Raw genomic sequence first — 18,203 nt, forward strand, 5'->3', positions numbered from 1 at the left:
ACAGACGCCTCCTCCTATCTACACGTATACAGTATATAGGAACAGACGCCTCCTCCTATCTACACGTATACAGTATATAGGAACAGACGCCTCCTCCTATCTACACGTATACAGTATATAGGAACAGACGCCTCCTCCTATCTACACGTATACAGTATATAGGAACAGACGCCTCCTCCTATCTACACGTATACAGTATATAGGTACAGACGCCTCCTCCTATCTACACGTATACAGTATATAGGAACAGACGCCTCCTCCTATCTACACGTATACAGTATATAGGAACAGACGCCTCCTCCTATCTACACGTATACAGTATATAGCAACAGACGCCTCCTCCTATCTACACGTATACAGTATATAGCAACAGACGCCTCCTCCTATCTACACGTATACAGTATATAGGAACAGACGCCTCCTCCTATCTACACGTATACAGTATATAGGAACAGACGCCTCCTCCTGTCTACACGTATACAGTATATAGGAACAGACGCCTCCTCCTATCTACACGTATACAGTATATAGGAACAGACGCCTCCTCCTATCTACACGTATACAGTATATAGCAACAGACGCCTCCTCCTATCTACACGTATACAGTATATAGGAACAGACGCCTCCTCCTATCTACACGTATACAGTATATAGGAACAGACGCCTCCTCCTATCTACACGTATACAGTATATAGCAACAGACGCCTCCTCCTATCTACACGTATACAGTATATAGGAACAGACGCCTCCTCCTATCTACACGTATACAGTATATAGGAACAGACGCCTCCTCCTATCTACACGTATACAGTATATAGGAACAGACGCCTCCTCCTATCTACACGTATACAGTATATAGGAACAGACGCCTCCTCCTATCTACACGTATACAGTATATAGGAACAGACGCCTCCTCCTATCTACACGTATACAGTATATAGGAACAGACGCCTTCTCCTATCTACACGTATACAGTATATAGGAACAGACGCCTCCTCCTGTCTACACGTATACAGTATATAGGAACAGACGCCTCCTCCTATCTACACGTATACAGTATATAGGAACAGACGCCTCCTCCTATCTACACGTATACAGTATATAGGAACAGACGCCTCCTCCTATCTACACGTATACAGTATATAGGAACAGACGCCTCCTCCTATCTACACGTATACAGTATATAGGAACAGACGCCTCCTCCTATCTACACGTATACAGTATATAGCAACAGACGCCTCCTCCTATCTACACGTATACAGTATATAGGAACAGTCGCCTTCTCCTATCTACACGTATACAGTATATAGGAACAGACGCCTTCTCCTATCTACACGTATACAGTATATAGGAACAGACGCCTCCTCCTATCTACACGTATACAGTATATAGGAACAGACGCCTCCTCCTATCTACACGTATACAGTATATAGCAACAGACGCCTCCTCCTATCTACACGTATACAGTATATAGGAACAGTCGCCTCCTCCTATCTACACGTATACAGTATATAGGAACAGACGCCTTCTCCTATCTACACGTATACAGTATATAGGAACAGACGCCTCCTCCTATCTACACGTATACAGTATATAGGAACAGACGCCTCCTCCTATCTACACGTATACAGTATATAGGAACAGACGCCTCCTCCTATCTACACGTATACAGTATATAGGAACAGACGCCTCCTCCTATCTACACGTATACAGTATATAGGAACAGACGCCTCCTCCTATCTACACGTATACAGTATATAGGAACAGACGCCTCCTCCTGTCTACACGTATACAGTATATAGGAACAGACGCCTCCTCCTATCTACACGTATACAGTATATAGGAACAGACGCCTCCTCCTATCTACACGTATACAGTATATAGCAACAGACGCCTCCTCCTATCTACACGTATACAGTATATAGGAACAGACGCCTCCTCCTATCTACACGTATACAGTATATAGGAACAGACGCCTCCTCCTATCTACACGTATACAGTATATAGGAACAGACGCCTCCTCCTATCTACACGTATACAGTATATAGGAACAGACGCCTCCTCCTATCTACACGTATACAGTATATAGGAACAGACGCCTCCTCCTATCTACACGTATACAGTATATAGGAACAGACGCCTCCTCCTATCTACACGTATACAGTATATAGGAACAGACGCCTTCTCCTATCTACACGTATGCAGTATATAGGAACAGAGGCCTCCTCCTATCTACACGTATGCAGTATATAGGAACAGACGCCTCCTCCTATCTACACGTATACAGTATATAGGAACAGACGCCTCCTCCTGTCTACACGTATACAGTATATAGGAACAGACGCCTCCTCCTATCTACACGTATACAGTATATAGGAACAGACGCCTCCTCCTATCTACACGTATACAGTATATAGGAACAGACGCCTCCTCCTATCTACACGTATACAGTATATAGGAACAGACGCCTCCTCCTATCTACACGTATACAGTATATAGGAACAGACGCCTCCTCCTATCTACACGTATACAGTATATAGGAACAGACGCCTCCTCCTATCTACACGTATACAGTATATAGGAACAGACGCCTCCTCCTATCTACACGTATACAGTATATAGGAACAGACGCCTCCTCCTATCTACACGTATACAGTATATAGGAACAGACGCCTTCTCCTATCTACACGTATACAGTATATAGGAACAGACGCCTCCTCCTATCTGACACATGTCCAGTATGATCTACTGGGTGGAATACTTCTTTAACCTCACCTCTTTGCTAATGTAATAAAGTGAACATGGCTGTGTGGTCTTCATTTGTTATTTGTCCTTCTACCATTGAGGCTGTGTTCACACTAGCGGCATTGGTTTCTCTTTATTGTGGAGCAATGGGTGCCACATGGGATCTGGTTTTGAATGGATCCTGATGGACCCAATGATTTATAAAGGGTTTTGGGACCCCTAACCCTTTTTTTTCACTATTTTCGGAGCACCTCCTATGGCTGTGCCGAGAGGACCAATCATGTTTGGTGGAAGGTAAACTTAATGCAGTACTCGCCTGTGTCCACTGGGTGGCGGAATAGTACTACGTGACTCTATTGAGCTGTGTCTCCCTCGGATCCCACCACTAGAGCCTGACAACTCATCACTGCTAATACTGACAGCGGGAGATCTGCAGAACATCGCTCTGTCTTCTCTACCTCCTGACAGATACATAGTGATAGATCCTGCAGATTATTACACCACTGACCTCTCTATAGATCTGCAGAACATTGCTCTGTCTTCTCTACCTCCTGACAGATATATAGTGATAGATCCTGCAGATTATTACACCTCTGACCTCTCTAGAGGTCCGCAGAACATTATAAGACAACAACTCCCATCGTGCTCTGTGGAGAAGCAAGTATGGGGGTTTGGTGATGCAGTTGTGCTCTCCGCCCGGATCCTCAGGAATTCCACATCTGCCCTGGGCTGTGCTGACAGCTGGAGCATTGGTGGTTCAGTGGTAGAATTCTCGCCTGCCACGCGGGAGGCCCGGGTTCGATTCCCGGCCAATGCACAGCAGTTTTTTTTATATCTCTATATCTGTGCATTTATATAAATCTGATCTTAGAAAACTGTGACTTTTTATCACTGGTGGAAGCATTGACGATCTGTGGCTTTAGCGGTCTTTCTGTTTTGCGGCTCAGAATCGCAGCGTCGGTCTGACCTGGCGGATTTTATGCGATCTGAAGTAGTGGAGCGGTGAAGTAGACCTGGCTGCTCTGCCTTGTGGCCGGAGGACCTGCTGGGGTCACGTGCAGGTCCTTCGGGTCATAGTACAAAGCAGCCGTCTTGCCTTTTTTGTACTGATTTTTGGCAAAAAGCTCAATAAAACTGCAGTGCACATCCAGTCTGTGGGTCTGTGGCCCCCGGGAGCCGCCCAAACTGGCCCTATTGTAATCTATTATTGCTTACTATGCTGCGGGTCCAGGGGGACCTGGGAATGACGAGTGACAACCCCAATTGAAGCTGCAGTGGAGGACACTGGGCTATGTCCGGTGACAGGTGAATCTGGGGGGTACATCTGGGGGTCCATGTGGTGATTCTGGGGGTACACGTGGTGACTCTGGGGGTACATGTGGTGACTGGGGGTCCATGTGGTGACTCTGGGGGTACATGTGGTGACTGGGGGTCCATGTGGTGACTCTGGGGGTCCATGTGGTGACTCTGGGGTACATCTGGGGGGTTACAAGTGGTGACTCTGGGGGTACATGTGGTGACTCTGTGGGTACATCTGGGGGGTACATGTGGTGACTCTGGGGGTACATTTGGGGGATACACGTGGTGACTCTGGGGTACATCTGGGGGTACATATGGTGATTCTGGGGTACATCTATGGGATACATGTGGTGACTCTGGGGGTACATCTGGAGGGTTACAAGTGGTGATTCTTGGGGTCCATGTGGTGACTCTGGGGGTCCATGTGGTGATTCTGGGGGTACACGTGGTGACTCTGGGGGCACATCTGGGGGGTACATGTGGTGACTCTGGGGGTACATGTGGTGACTCTGGGGTACATCTGGGGGGTACAAGTGGTGACTGGGGGTACATCTGGAGGGTACATGTGGTGACTCTGTGGGTACATTTGGGGGGTACACATGGTGACTCTGGGGTACATATGGGGTACATGTGGTGATTCTGGGGTACATCTATGGGATACATGTGGTGACTCTGGGGGTACATCTGGGGGTACATGTGGTGATTCTGGGGTACATCTATGGGATACATGTGGTGACTCTGGGGTACATCTGGGGGGTTACAAGTGGTGACTCTGGGGGTACATCTGGAGGGTACATGTGACTCTGTAGCTACATCTAGGGGGTACAGGTACAAGTGGTGACTCTGGGGGTACATCTGGAGGGTACATGTGGTGACTCTGTGGGTACATCTGGGGGGTACAAGTGGTGACTCTGGGGGTACATTTGGGGGGTACATGTGGTTATTCTGGGGTACATCTGGGGGTACATGTGGTGACTCTGGGGGCACATGTGGTGATTCTGGGGTACATCTATGGGATACATGTGGTGACTCTGGGGGTACATCTGGAGGGTTACAAGTGGTGATTCTTGGGGTACATGTGTTGACTCTGTAAGTACATCTGGGGGGTACAAGTGGTGACTCTGGGGGTCCATGTGGTGACTCTGGGGGTACATCTGGGGCTACATGTGGTGATTCTGGGGGTCCATGTGGTGACTCTGGGGGTCCATGTGGTGACTCTGGGGGGTACATGTGGTGACTCTGGGGGTCCATGTGGTGACTCTGGGGGTCCATGTGGTGACTCTGGGGGTACATGTGGTGACTCTGGGGGTCCATGTGGTGACTCTGGGGGTCCATGTGGTGACTCTGGGGGTCCATGTGGTCACTCTGGGGGTCCATGTGGTCACTCTGGGGGTCCATGTGGTGACTCTGGGGGGTCCATGTGGTGACTCTGGGGGTCCATGTGGTGACTCTGGGGGGTACATGTGGTGACTGGGGGTACATCTGGGGGTCCATGTGGTGATTCTGGGGGTCCATGTGGTGACTCTGGGGGGTCCATGTGGTGACTCTGGGGGGTACATGTGGTGACTCTGGGGGTCCATGTGGTGACTCTGGGGGGTACATGTGGTGACTCTGGGGGTCCATGTGGTGACTCTGGGGGTACATCTGGGGGTCCATGTGGTGACTGTGGGGGTCCATGTGGTGACTGTGGGGGTACATCTGGGGGGTTACATGTGGTCACTCTGGGGGTACATCTGGGGGTCCATGTGGTGACTCTGGGGGTCCATGTGGTGACTCTGGGGTAGATCTGGGGGGTCCATGTGGTGACTCTGGGGGTCCATGTGGTGACTCTGGGGGTACATCTGGGGGTCCATGTGGTGACTCTGGGGGTCCATGTGGTGACTCTGGGGGTACATCTGGGGGTACATGTGGTGACTCCGGGGGTCCATGTGGTGACTCTGGGGTCCATGTGGTGACTCTGGGGGGTCCATGTGGTGACTCTGGGGGTCCATGTGGTGACTCTGGGGGTCCATGTGGTGACTCTGGGGGTCCATGTGGTGACTTGGGGGGTACATGTGGTGACTCTGGGGGTCCATGTGGTGACTCTGGGGGTCCATGTGGTGACTCTGGGGGTACATGTGGTGACTCTGGGGGTACATGTGGTGACTCCGGGGGTCCATGTGGTGACTCTGGGGGTCCATGTGGTGACTCTGGGGGTACATCTGGGGGGTCCATGTGGTGACTCTGGGGGTCCATGTGGTGACTCTGGGGGTCCATGTGGTGATTCTGGGGGTACATGTGGTGACTCTGGGGGTACATGTGGTGACTCTGGGGGTACATGTGGTGACTCTGGGGGTCCATGTGATGACTCTGGGGGTACATGTGGTGACTCCGGGGGTCCATGTGGTGATTCTGGGGGTCCATGTGGTGACTCTGGGGGTACATGTGGTGACTTCGGGGGTACATGTGGTGACTCTGGGGGTCCATGTGGTGACTCTGGGGGTACATGTGGTGACTCCGGGGGTCCATGTGGTGACTCTGGGGGTACATGTGGTGATTCTGGGGGTACATGTGGTGACTCTGGGGGTACATGTGGTGATTCTGGGGGTCCATGTGGTGACTCCGGGGGTCCATGTGGTGATTCTGGGGGTCCATGTGGTGACTCTGGGGGTCCATGTGGTGACTCTGGGGGTACATCTGGGGCTACATGTGGTGATTCTGGGGGTCCATGTGGTGACTCTGGGGGGTACATGTGGTGACTCTGGGGGGTACATGTGGTGACTCTGGGGGGTACATGTGGTGACTCTGGGGGTCCATGTGGTGACTCTGGGGGTCCATGTGGTGACTCTGGGGTCCATGTGGTCACTCTGGGGGTCCATGTGGTCACTCTGGGGGTCCATGTGGTGACTCTGGGGGGTCCATGTGGTGACTCTGGGGGGTACATGTGGTGACTCTGGGGGTACATCTGGGGGTCCATGTGGTGATTCTGGGGGTCCATGTGGTGACTCTGGGGGTCCATGTGGTGACTCTGGGGGGTACATGTGGTGACTCTGGGGGTCCATGTGGTGACTCTGGGGGGTCCATGTGGTGACTCTGGGGGTCCATGTGGTGACTCTGGGGGTACATCTGGGGGTCCATGTGGTGACTGTGGGGGTCCATGTGGTGACTCTGGGGGTACATCTGGGGGTCCATGTGGTGACTCTGGGGGTCCATGTGGTGACTCTGGGGGTCCATGTGGTGACTCTGGGGGTACATCTGGGGGTCCATGTGGTGACTCTGGGGGTCCATGTGGTGACTCTGGGGGTACACGTGGTGACTCCGGGGGTCCATGTGGTGACTCTGGGGGTACATGTGGTGACTCTGGGGGTCCATGTGGTGACTCTGGGGGTCCATGTGGTGACTCTGGGGGTACATGTGGTGACTCTGGGGGTCCATGTGGTGACTCTGGGGGTCCATGTGGTGACTCTGGGGGTCCATGTGGTGACTCTGGGGGTCCATGTGGTGACTCTGGGGGTCCATGTGGTGACTCTGGGGGTCCATGTGGTGACTCTGGGGGTCCATGTGGTGACTCTGGGGGTACATGTGGTGACTCTGGGGGTCCATGTGGTGATTCTGGGGGTCCATGTGGTGATTCTGGGGGTACATGTGGTGACTCTGGGGGTCCATGTGGTGACTCTGGGGGTCCATGTGGTGACTCTGGGGGTCCATGTGGTGACTCTGGGGTACATCTGGGGGTACATGTGGTGACTCTGGGGGTACATGTGGTGACTCTGGGGGTCCATGTGATGACTCTGGGGGTACATGTGGTGACTCTGGGGGTACATGTGGTGACTCTGGGGGTCCATGTGGTGACTCTGGGGGTCCATGTGGTGACTCTGGGGGTCCATGTGGTGACTCTGGGGGTACATGTGGTGACTCTGGGGGTCCATGTGGTGACTCTGGGGGTCCATGTGGTGACTCTGGGGTACATCTGGGGGTCCATGTGGTGACTCCAGGTACCTCTGCTGACAGGGCAGTGACACCGCTGGTTTCCATGGTGACGCGGGGGGTGTAGCCGAGGATGCCAGTCCCCGCCCGGCCGCCGCCGCCGCCGCTGTAGTCTCGGGTTAGACCGCTGTCCTCATTGCGCAGTCGCTGCGTCTTGTCAGCTCCGTCAGTCCCGGGAGCGGCAGCCAATGCAGCGGGAGGAGGAGGAGGCGGGGGCCGGGACATAACCGAGGAGGAGGAGGGAGAGGGCTCGGCAGCTGCAGTGCTCATCCCCCCGTACACGGCGAGCATCCCCCGGAATGCTGGGGAGCCCGGGGTCCCTGAGCGCGCCCCTGAGCTGAGCCCCGGGCCCCCCGGAGCCCCGTCTTCACAGCTTGTGTGCAGGGGCCGCGGTACGTGCATGTCCACGGGGGGGAGATTTAACTTTGACGATGGGGGGTCTTACTGCGGCGGCTGGCAGGACGGCAAGGCGCACGGCCACGGCATCTGCACGGGTCCCAAGGGCCAGGGCGAGTACACGGGCTCCTGGAGCCACGGCTTCGAGGTGCTGGGCGTCTACACCTGGCCCAGCGGCAACACCTACCAGGGCACCTGGGCGCAGGGCAAGCGCCATGGCATCGGCGTGGAGAGCAAGGGCAAGTGGGTGTACCGGGGCGAGTGGACCAACGGCTTCAAGGGGCGCTACGGGGTGCGGGAGTGCGCGGGCACCGGCGCCAAGTACGAGGGCACCTGGACCAACGGGCTGCAGGATGGCTACGGCACCGAGACCTACTCCGACGGAGGTAAGACCCCGGGCCCCTGGGTGGTGCCATGTCCTGTGTACGCTGAGGGCCCCTGGGTGGTCCCATGTCCTGTGTACGCTGAGGGCCCCTGGGTGGTCCCATGTCCTGTACAGACTGAGGGCCCCTGGATGGTCCCATGTCCTGTATACACTGAGGGCCCCTGGATGGTCCCATGTCCTGTGTACGCTGAGGGCCCCTGGGTGGTCCCATGTCATGTATACCCTGAGGGCCCCTGGGTGGTCTGATTTTTATGTTCATACTGAGGGACCATGGACAGCTCCATGTCCTGTACAGACTGAGGGCCCCTGCTTGGTGGATGGTCCCATGTCATGTACAGACTGAGGGCCCCTGGGTGGTCCCATGTCATGTATACACTGAGGGCCCCTGGGTAATCCCATGTCATGTACAGACTGAGGGCCCCTGGGTGGTCCCATGTCGCGTATACCCTGAGGGCCCCCTGGATGGTCCCATGTCATGTATACACTGAGGGCCCCTGGGTGCTCCCATGTCCTGTATACGCTGAGGGCCCCTGGGTGGTCCCATGTCATGTATACGCTGAGGGCCCCTGGATGGTCCCATGTCCTGTATACACTGAGGGCCCCTGGGTGGTCCCATGTCATGTACAGACTGAGGGCCCCTGGATGGTCCCATGTCATGTACAGACTGAGGGCCCCTGGATGGTCCCATGTCATGTACAGACTGAGGGCCCCTGGGTGGTCCCATGTCATGTATACCCTGAGGGCCCCTGGATGGTCTGATTTTTATGTTCATACTGAGGGACCATGGACAGCTCCATGTCCTGTACAGACTGAGGGCCCCTGCATGGTGGATGGTCCCATGTCATGTACAGACTGAGGGCCCCTGGGTGGTCCCATGTCATGTACAGACTGAGGGCCCCTAGGTGGTCCCATGTCATGTACAGACTGAGGGCCCCTGGGTCGTCCCATGTCATGCACAGACTGAGGGCCCCTGGGTGGTCCCTTGCCAAGTGTAGACTGAGGGCCCCTGGATGGTACCCTGTCATGTGTACAGTGAGGGCCTCTGGACATCCTCATGTTATTCACTAAGGGCCCCAGGAAGATCTCCCAGCTGTGGGTAATGGAGTTGGTGATCGGCGCTCTCCGAACCCTCTCTGCAGATCTCACCCTCCACTGGCTTCACCATTGCATTGTACCCGCCGGGTGGCACAGCTGATGTGTGGGCACTGCCCCCCGAGTGCCTGCGTGTGAGGATCATTCCAGATGGAGCCTCCCGTCCTGCGCCCAACTGACTGCACACAGCGCCGCCCGACAGACAGAAATATCAGACGGACGGAGAGATGGACGGATAGCTCTATGTAAGAGTGAAGCCCATATTAGACGGCGCAAATATTGGACGAGTCTCATGAGATGTAATAGGTACGAGAGATTAAACGCCGAGTCGGGAATCGCACGTTTCTCGCCATTCGTGATTTTTCGTCCTGCTAAATCCCTGTTCCTCGGTCACAGATCCGTTGGTAGAACATGGAGTCGCTTGTGGATCACATCGAGGCGCGATACTTTGTAGCGAACTATTAATGACCCAAAGTACAAACGAACATCGCTCTATGTAATGAGCACATTTTTGGTCGCCAATAAGTCGCAAAATTTTCGTTATCTTCAAGACGTCTGACGGTCTCATAAAACCGCAGAAATTAGAGAGAGAGAGATATGAGACAGATCCGAGCTACGGATATCGGCTGGTGACCGCGCACGTAGATTTGTACTGAACAAGTACTTACCTTCTGTGTCACCCCCGGCTCCTCATAGATTGTAAGCTCTTGTGTCACCCCCGGCTCCTCATAGATTGTAAGCTCTTGTGTCTCCCCCGGCTCCTCATAGATTGTAAGCTCTTGTGTCTCCCCCGGCTCCTCATAGATTGTAAGCTCTTGTGTCTCCCCCGCCTCCTCCTAGATTGTAAGCTCTTGTGTCACCCCCCGGCTCCTCATAGATTGTAAGCTCTTGCGTCTTCTCCGGCTCCTCATAGATTGTAAGCTCTTGCGTCTTCTCCGGCTCCTCATAGATTGTAAGCTCTTGCGTCTTCTCCGGCTCCTCATAGATTGTAAGCTCTTGCGTCTTCTCCGGCTCCTCATAGATTGTAAGCTCTTGTGTCTTCTCCGGCTCCTCATAGATTGTAAGCTCTTGTGTCTTCTCCGGCTCCTCATAGATTGTAAGCTCTTGTGTCTTCTCCGGCTCCTCATAGATTGTAAGCTCTTGTGTCTCCCCCGGCTCCTCATAGATTGTAAGCTCTTGTGTCACCCCCGGCTCCTCATAGATTGTAAGCTCTTGTGTCTCCCCCGGCTCCTCATAGATTGTAAGCTCTTGTGTCACCCCTGGCTCCTCATAGATTGTAAGCTCTTGTGTCACCCCCGGCTCCTCATAGATTGTAAGCTCTTGCGTCTTCTCCGGCTCCTCATAGATTGTAAGCTCTTGCGTCTTCTCCGGCTCCTCATAGATTGTAAGCTCTTGCGTCTTCTCCGGCTCCTCATAGATTGTAAGCTCTTGTGTCTCCCCCGGCTCCTCATAGATTGTAAGCTCTTGTGTCTCCCCCGGCTCCTCATAGATTGTAAGCTCTTGTGTCTTCTCCGGCTCCTCATAGATTGTAAGCTCTTGTGTCTTCTCCGGCTCCTCATAGATTGTAAGCTCTTGTGTCTTCTCCGGCTCCTCATAGATTGTAAGCTCTTGTGTCTCCCCCGGCTCCTCATAGATTGTAAGCTCTTGCGTCTTCTCCGGCTCCTCATAGATTGTAAGCTCTTGTGTCTTCTCCGGCTCCTCATAGATTGTAAGCTCTTGCGTCTTCTCCGGCTCCTCATAGATTGTAAGCTCTTGTGTCTTCTCCGGCTCCTCATAGATTGTAAGCTCTTGCGTCTTCTCCGGCTCCTCATAGATTGTAAGCTCTTGCGTCTTCTCCGGCTCCTCATAGATTGTAAGCTCTTGTGTCTTCTCCGGCTCCTCATAGATTGTAAGCTCTTGCGTCTTCTCCGGCTCCTTAATAGATTGTAAGCTCTTGCGTCTTCTCCGGCTCCTTAATAGATTGTAAGCTCTTGTGTCACCCCCGGCTCCTCATAGATTGTAAGCTCTTGTGTCACTTGGTTTGTATATGAGCCCCTGAGTGTAAAACGCTGCGGAATATGTTGGTGCCATAGAAAGATGATGATTATTATTTATTATTATAATAGAAGTTGGAGGGATGGATATGAAATAGACCCTTCTCTCTAATATCTCATCTATCTATTTGAAGCTCTGAGATGGAGATTGTATAGATAAGACACAGACAGATCTTTCTCTTGCATTGATCTGCATAACCTCTAATAGCTATTGATCTATTTCTCTAATATCGATGGAACTCTTAGATAAATAGGTATAAGAGAGAGATTGCTGTCAGGTGGAGGGATAGTTAGATATTAGCTTGGGAAAGGCCTCATTGAGTTTCAGCTGAAACAAGTGGTCGGCTAGCTAATATCTATTATACAGTGCCTTGCAAAAGTATTCATCCCCTTGACTTTTTCCGTGTTTAGTTACATTACAGCCTTAAGTTCAATGTTTTGTTAATCTGAATGTTATGTGATGGATCAGAACACAATCTTCTAAGTCGGTGAAGTGAAAGGAGAAAAATATATAAATAAAACTATTGTTTAGAAATAGAAAACAGAAAATTGTCCTGTGCGTATGTGTTCACCCCCTTTGTTAGGAAGCCCATAAAAAGCTCTGGTGCAACCAATTACCTTCAGAAGATACATGATGTCACCTGTGTGCAATCTAAGTGTCACATGACCTGTCATTACATATACACACCAGAGACTGCAACACCTAAGCAAGAGGCATCACTGACCAAACACTGCCATGAAGGCCGAGGAACTCTCCAAACAAGGAAGGGACAATGTTGTGGAGAAGTACAAGTCAGGGTTGGGTTATAAAGAATATCCAAATCTGTGATGATTCCCAGGAGCGCCATCCAATCTATCATAACCAGATGGAAAGAACATGGCACAACAGCAAACCTGCCAGAGACGGCCGCCAACCAAAACTGACGGACCGGGCAAGGAGGGCATTAATCAGAGAGGCAGCACAGAGACCTCAGGTGACCCTGGAGGAGCTGCAGAGTTCCACAGCAGAGACTGGAGGATCTGTACAGAGGACGGCAATAAGCCGTACGCTCCATAGAGTTGGGCTTTATGGCAGAGCGGCCGGAAGAAGCCATTACTGTCAGCTAAGACAATAAGGCGCGTTGTGAGTTTGGGAAAAGGCCTGTGGGAGACTCCAAAATGTATGGAGGAAGGGGCTCTGGTCTGAGGAGACCCCAAAATGTATGGAGGAAGGGGCTCTGGTCTGAGGAGACCCCAAAATGTATGGAGGACGGTGCTCTGGTCTGAGGAGACTAACATTGAACTTATTGGCCATCAAAGAAAACGCTTTGTCTGGCGCAAACCCAACACATCACCCAAAGAGCACCATCCCCACAGTGAGACCTGGTGGTGGCAGCATCATACTGGGGTGACTGGGAAACTGGTCAGAGCTGAGGGAATGGATGGTGCTAAATACAGGGATATTCCTGAGCAGAACCTGCCCCACTCTGTGCGTGATCTGAGGCTAGGACGGAGGTTCACCTTCCAGCAGGACAATGACCCCAAACACACGGCTAAAGCAACACTTGGGTGGTTTAAGGGGAAACCTGTAAATGTGTTGGAATGGCCGAGTCACAGCCCAGATCTCAATCCAATAGAAAATCTGTGGTCAGACTTAAAGATTGCTGTTCACCAGCGCAAACATCCGACCTGAAGGAGCCGGAGCCGTTCTGCTGACTTTTCTGTTATCTTGTCCTATTTGTTGTTTGCTTCACAATAAAAAAAAAAAAAACATCTTCAAAGTTGTCGGCAGGTTCTGTAATTACATGATGCAAATCCTCAAACAATCCAATTCCAGGTTGTAAGGCACCAAAACACAAAAAAAGTCAAGGGGGTTGAATACTTTTGCAAGGCACTGTATATTAGATGGATATGAGACATGGATCGATACATCTTAGATAGATAAATGTCAGATCTGCAGTCCATGCCCGCTGTCCTGCCACTGTCCCCTGTGGTGCCGACGCTACACCACTCACAATGCCGTCTGGCATTCTGGTCGCCAGCGCCCTCTCCATGTTGGTGCTTCTGTGCTCCTGCCTTATGCTCCCCTAGGGTGCGCTAAAGGGCTAATGTGTGTGCTCCCAAATCCTTCCTTAGTCAATGTCTGAGAGTCCTTTGGCAGAGGGTGCCTGAGCGTTGGGTTCCCTGGTGACCAGCAAAGCTGTTTGATAGTCTAGTGCTATCGCGGTTACCTGTTTTTGTCCTGTGTTCCTGCCACGCTCCAGTCCGTGTGCTCCTGCACTTCTAGTTTAGTTCAGTTCTGTACCCAGTCTGTGCTCCAGTCAAGTTCCCAGCATGCCTGCCTTGTGTGCTTCACCAGTCCCCGCCTGCCTGCCTTGTGTGCTTCACCAGTCCCCGCCTGCCTGCCTTGTGTGCTTCACCAGTCCCCGCCTGCCTGGCTCGTGTGCTTCACCAGTCCCCGCCTGCCTGCCTCGTGTGCTTCACCAGTCCCCGCCTGCCTGCCTTGTGTGCTTCACCAGTCCCCGCCTGCCTGCCTTGTGTGCTTCACCAGTCCCCGCCTGCCTGCCTTGTGTGCTTCACCAGTCCCCGCCTGCCTGCCTTGTGTGCTTCACCAGTCCCCGCCTGCCTGGCTCGTGTGCTTCACCAGTCCCCGCCTGCCTGCCTCGTGTGCTTCACCAGTCCCCGCCTGCCTGCCTCGTGTGCTTCACCAGTCCCCGCCTGCCTGCCTCGTGTGCTTCACCAGTCCCCGCCTGCCTGCCTCGTGTGCTTCACCAGTCCCCGCCTGCCTGCCTCGTGTGCTTCACCAGTCCCCGCCTGCCTGGCTCGTGTGCTTCACCAGTCCCCGCCTGCCTGGCTCGTGTGCTTCACCAGTCCCCGCCTGCCTGCCTCGTGTGCTTCACCAGTCCCCGCCTGCCTGCCTCGTGTGCTTCACCAGTCCCCGCCTGCCTGCCTCGTGTGCTTCACCAGTCCCCGCCTGCCTGCCTCGTGTGCTTCACCAGTCCCCGCCTGCCTGCCTCGTGTGCTTCACCAGTCCCCGCCTGCCTGCCTCGTGTGCTTCACCAGTCCCCGCCTGCCTGCCTCGTGTGCTTCACCAGTCCCCGCCTGCCTGCCTCGTGTGCTTCACCAGTCCCCGCCTGCCTGCCTCGTGTGCTTCACCAGTCCCCGCCTGCCTGGCTCGTGTGCTTCACCAGTCCCCGCCTGCCTGCCTCGTGTGCTTCACCAGTCCCCGCCTGCCTGCCGGTCTATCCTGTGCCTAACTTCAGCCATATTGAAGGGATGTGTCATTTCAAACATTGGTAGAATATCGCTAGGATATACCACGGCACATGCGGTCCACACCTGTTCAATTTGAGGGTTTCGTGCGACCTGCACCTATCAGACATGGGTGCATATCCTAGTCCTTTTAACTGTACACTGCCTGGATCTCAAAAACCAGCTTTCAAGCCTCAGTGACTGTTCAGACTGTAGCTGCAATTTTCTTGTTTTTTGGTTTGTTTTCTATATCCTGAGCTCCCGGTGAAGTCCAGATCTCTGTATAAGAGTTAAAGGATCCGTAACAATAGATACATGTGAAATAGATATGAGAGAGAGATTATAATTAGATAGAGCAGCAGGGTGGCTCAGTGGTTGGCGGTGGCTCAGTGGTTGGCGGTGGCTCAGTGGTTGGCGGTGGCTCAGTGGTTGGCGGTGGCTCAGTGGTCATTAGCACTGTTGCCTTGCAGCGCTGGGGTCCTAGGTTTGAATCTGTCCAAGGACAACATCTGCATGGAGTTTGTGTGGGTTTCCTCCAGGTTCTCCAGTTTCCTTCCATTCTGCAAAGACATTCTGATAGGGACCTTATTAGATTGTGAGCTCCTGGGGACAGTGTGATAAAAATGTCTGTACAGCGCTGTGATATATAAGTGAGGAAAGTAAATAGATCTTGGCTAGATATAATACATATGGTAATAGCGATAGATGTTATAATAGATTGCTAAATACATTTATTTTTTGATCTCCTATCTATATAATATCTATTTATGTAACTAATATCTATCTAAATAGATCAGTCTGAGATAAGTAAATGGATGGATAGAAATGTATCTATCTCCTATCGTTATCTTTCTCAGCGCTAAGTAAGTAAATAGATCTGCGGCAGATGACAGATAAATATGAAGTAGATGTTAGATCTACAGATAGAAGGTAGATATGAGATGGATACCTTTTACCCTCCCCTACTGTGTCGTTCCTCCATACCTTTTAGATTGTAAGCTCTTGCAGGCAGGGTCCTCCCCCTCTGTAATAGTCTGATAATGGTTTTATGTTCCCCCAAAATGGGGGAAAATGGCAGTGAGTCTTATAGTCAGAATGTTAATGACCGCTTCCATTATGGATGCAGGAGGTGAGGTCTTCTTCTGGGTCCGGCTGTAGGTGCGCACTATGAGCTGATGCTGTGTGCCGTCACAGTGCCCAGAAGAAGCGATGGAGAGGTGCGTCCTGTGTCCAGAACAAGCCAGGTAAGCTGATCTGAGGCTGATTGGGGGTCTGATCTGAGGCTGATTGGGGGTCTGATCTGAGGCTGATTGAGGGTCTGATCTGAGGCTGATTGGGGGTCTGATCTGAGGCTGATTGGGGGTCTGATCTGAGGCTGATTGGGGGTCTGATCTGAGGCTGATTGGGGGTCTGATCTGAGGTCTGGTGGAAAAAAAAAAATTCATTATTTTCCTACTCCAAATCCTAGGTGTGTCTTATAGTCCAAAAGATACGGTAGATCTGAGATAGGTAGATATTAGATAAATCGCCTGCTGATTTTATTTTCTGTAAATATAGATAAATGGCGCAGATCTTGTGTTATGAGGTCAGAAGTTGTAAGAGAAAGTAGAATGTTTGAGGGTTTGCTACAATTTTATATCCATGATTTGCAGTTTAACAGAAACATTGTAGCAACCAGAAGCTGATGACATCACACCTTGCACTTTCCTGAGGGGGCACAATCATGCTGTGTAGTGGGGTCATGAGCCTAATAGCAGGAGGAATGGATGATGGGAGTTATTAATGATCTAATGCTGATGAGAGTTATCTTCCACTTTCCCAGGAACTGTAGTAACATTTTGGAGGCTGGTAGGTTATTACTATAATGTTACAGGCCCAGTTATTAGTGGCGATTAGGTCAGACCAGTATAATGACCTGTAGACAGGCGCCGCCTATCATCTTTATCATTCCTTATGGTTTTCTGATTTGTCTGTAATTTCTGGATTATCCAAAGAAAACAACAATTCGGGTTGGCAACATTAGTAAGGTGATCCTGAGATAATGCACTAGCCCCGCCATTACGTCCCCCCCCCCCCCCCCCCCTGTTATCATTCCTCCCACCATTACTGCCCCCCGGTCTCTTCTGTGCTGAATTATTTAATCTTATTTTAGTTGCAGTTTGTGCTTTTTATGTATAAATATATATAAGGTAGTCACATGACCGCTGGTCCGCCACATGACATAGCTGTGTACGTGTATAGTACCGCAGGTGACCTGGGGGCAGGGTATATTCTTCCAGTGTTTATCAGCACATGCTATATACAGTGCAGGCTGTGCGTCTCACTGCTGTCTCTCTGCTGCAATGTTTAAGGGAAGGTAAATGAAAAATAACGATATATACCGGACCCGCTACTATCTTATGTTCACTTCTCATAATACAAATATCCTGAGTACATTCATTGTGGCATCTCCTATATCTCCTATCTATATCTTATATATATTTATTATCTATTATCTATCTATTATCTATCTATCTATTAATCTATCTATTATCTATCTATCTATTATCTATCTATTATCTATCTATTATCTATCTATTATCTATCTATTATCTATCTATCTATCTATCTATCTATTATCTATCTATCATCTATCTATTATCTATCTATCTATTATCTATCTATCTATCTATCATCTATCTATTATCTATCTATCTATTAATCTATTATCTATCTATTATCTTTCTATCTATCTAGCTATTATCTATCTATCTAGCTATTATCTATCTATCTATCTATCTATCTATCTATTATCTATTATCTATCTATCTATCTATCCATCTAGCTATTATCTAGCTATCTATTATCTATCTATTATCTATCTATTATCTATCTATCTATCTATCTATCTATCTATTATCTAGCTATATCTCCTATCTATCTCTCTCTCTATCCATATGGCGGGTGATATATAATTGTGGCCGATCCTCATGCAGATCCGCTGAGCATCAAACTGCAGAAATCGCAGATTTCCACCAGGAATCTTCGGAGATAAGCGTCAGATTCTCCATAGACAG

The 18,203-nt window shown here is 51.0% G+C and overlaps 1 protein-coding gene and 1 non-coding gene across 2 annotated transcripts in view; both read left to right on the plus strand.

Moving 5' to 3' along the window:
* Positions 1-3,491: 3,491 nt before the first annotated feature.
* Positions 3,492-3,562, plus strand: TRNAG-GCC. Its single transcript has one exon. It is a non-coding gene; the product is annotated as a tRNA-Gly (tRNA).
* A 4,638-nt stretch (positions 3,563-8,200) lies between these two features.
* Positions 8,201-18,203, plus strand: part of JPH3 (junctophilin 3) — a 55,472-nt gene continuing 45,469 nt past the window's right edge. The window contains exon 1 of the mRNA XM_040409874.1: positions 8,201-8,792. Coding sequence (XP_040265808.1) covers positions 8,411-8,792 — 382 coding nt within the window. The 5' untranslated portion in view covers positions 8,201-8,410. The remainder of the gene's footprint in view (positions 8,793-18,203) is intronic.

Source organism: Bufo bufo, chromosome 10 (assembly GCF_905171765.1).
Source record: "Bufo bufo chromosome 10, aBufBuf1.1, whole genome shotgun sequence".
Lineage (NCBI taxonomy): Eukaryota > Metazoa > Chordata > Amphibia > Anura > Bufonidae > Bufo > Bufo bufo.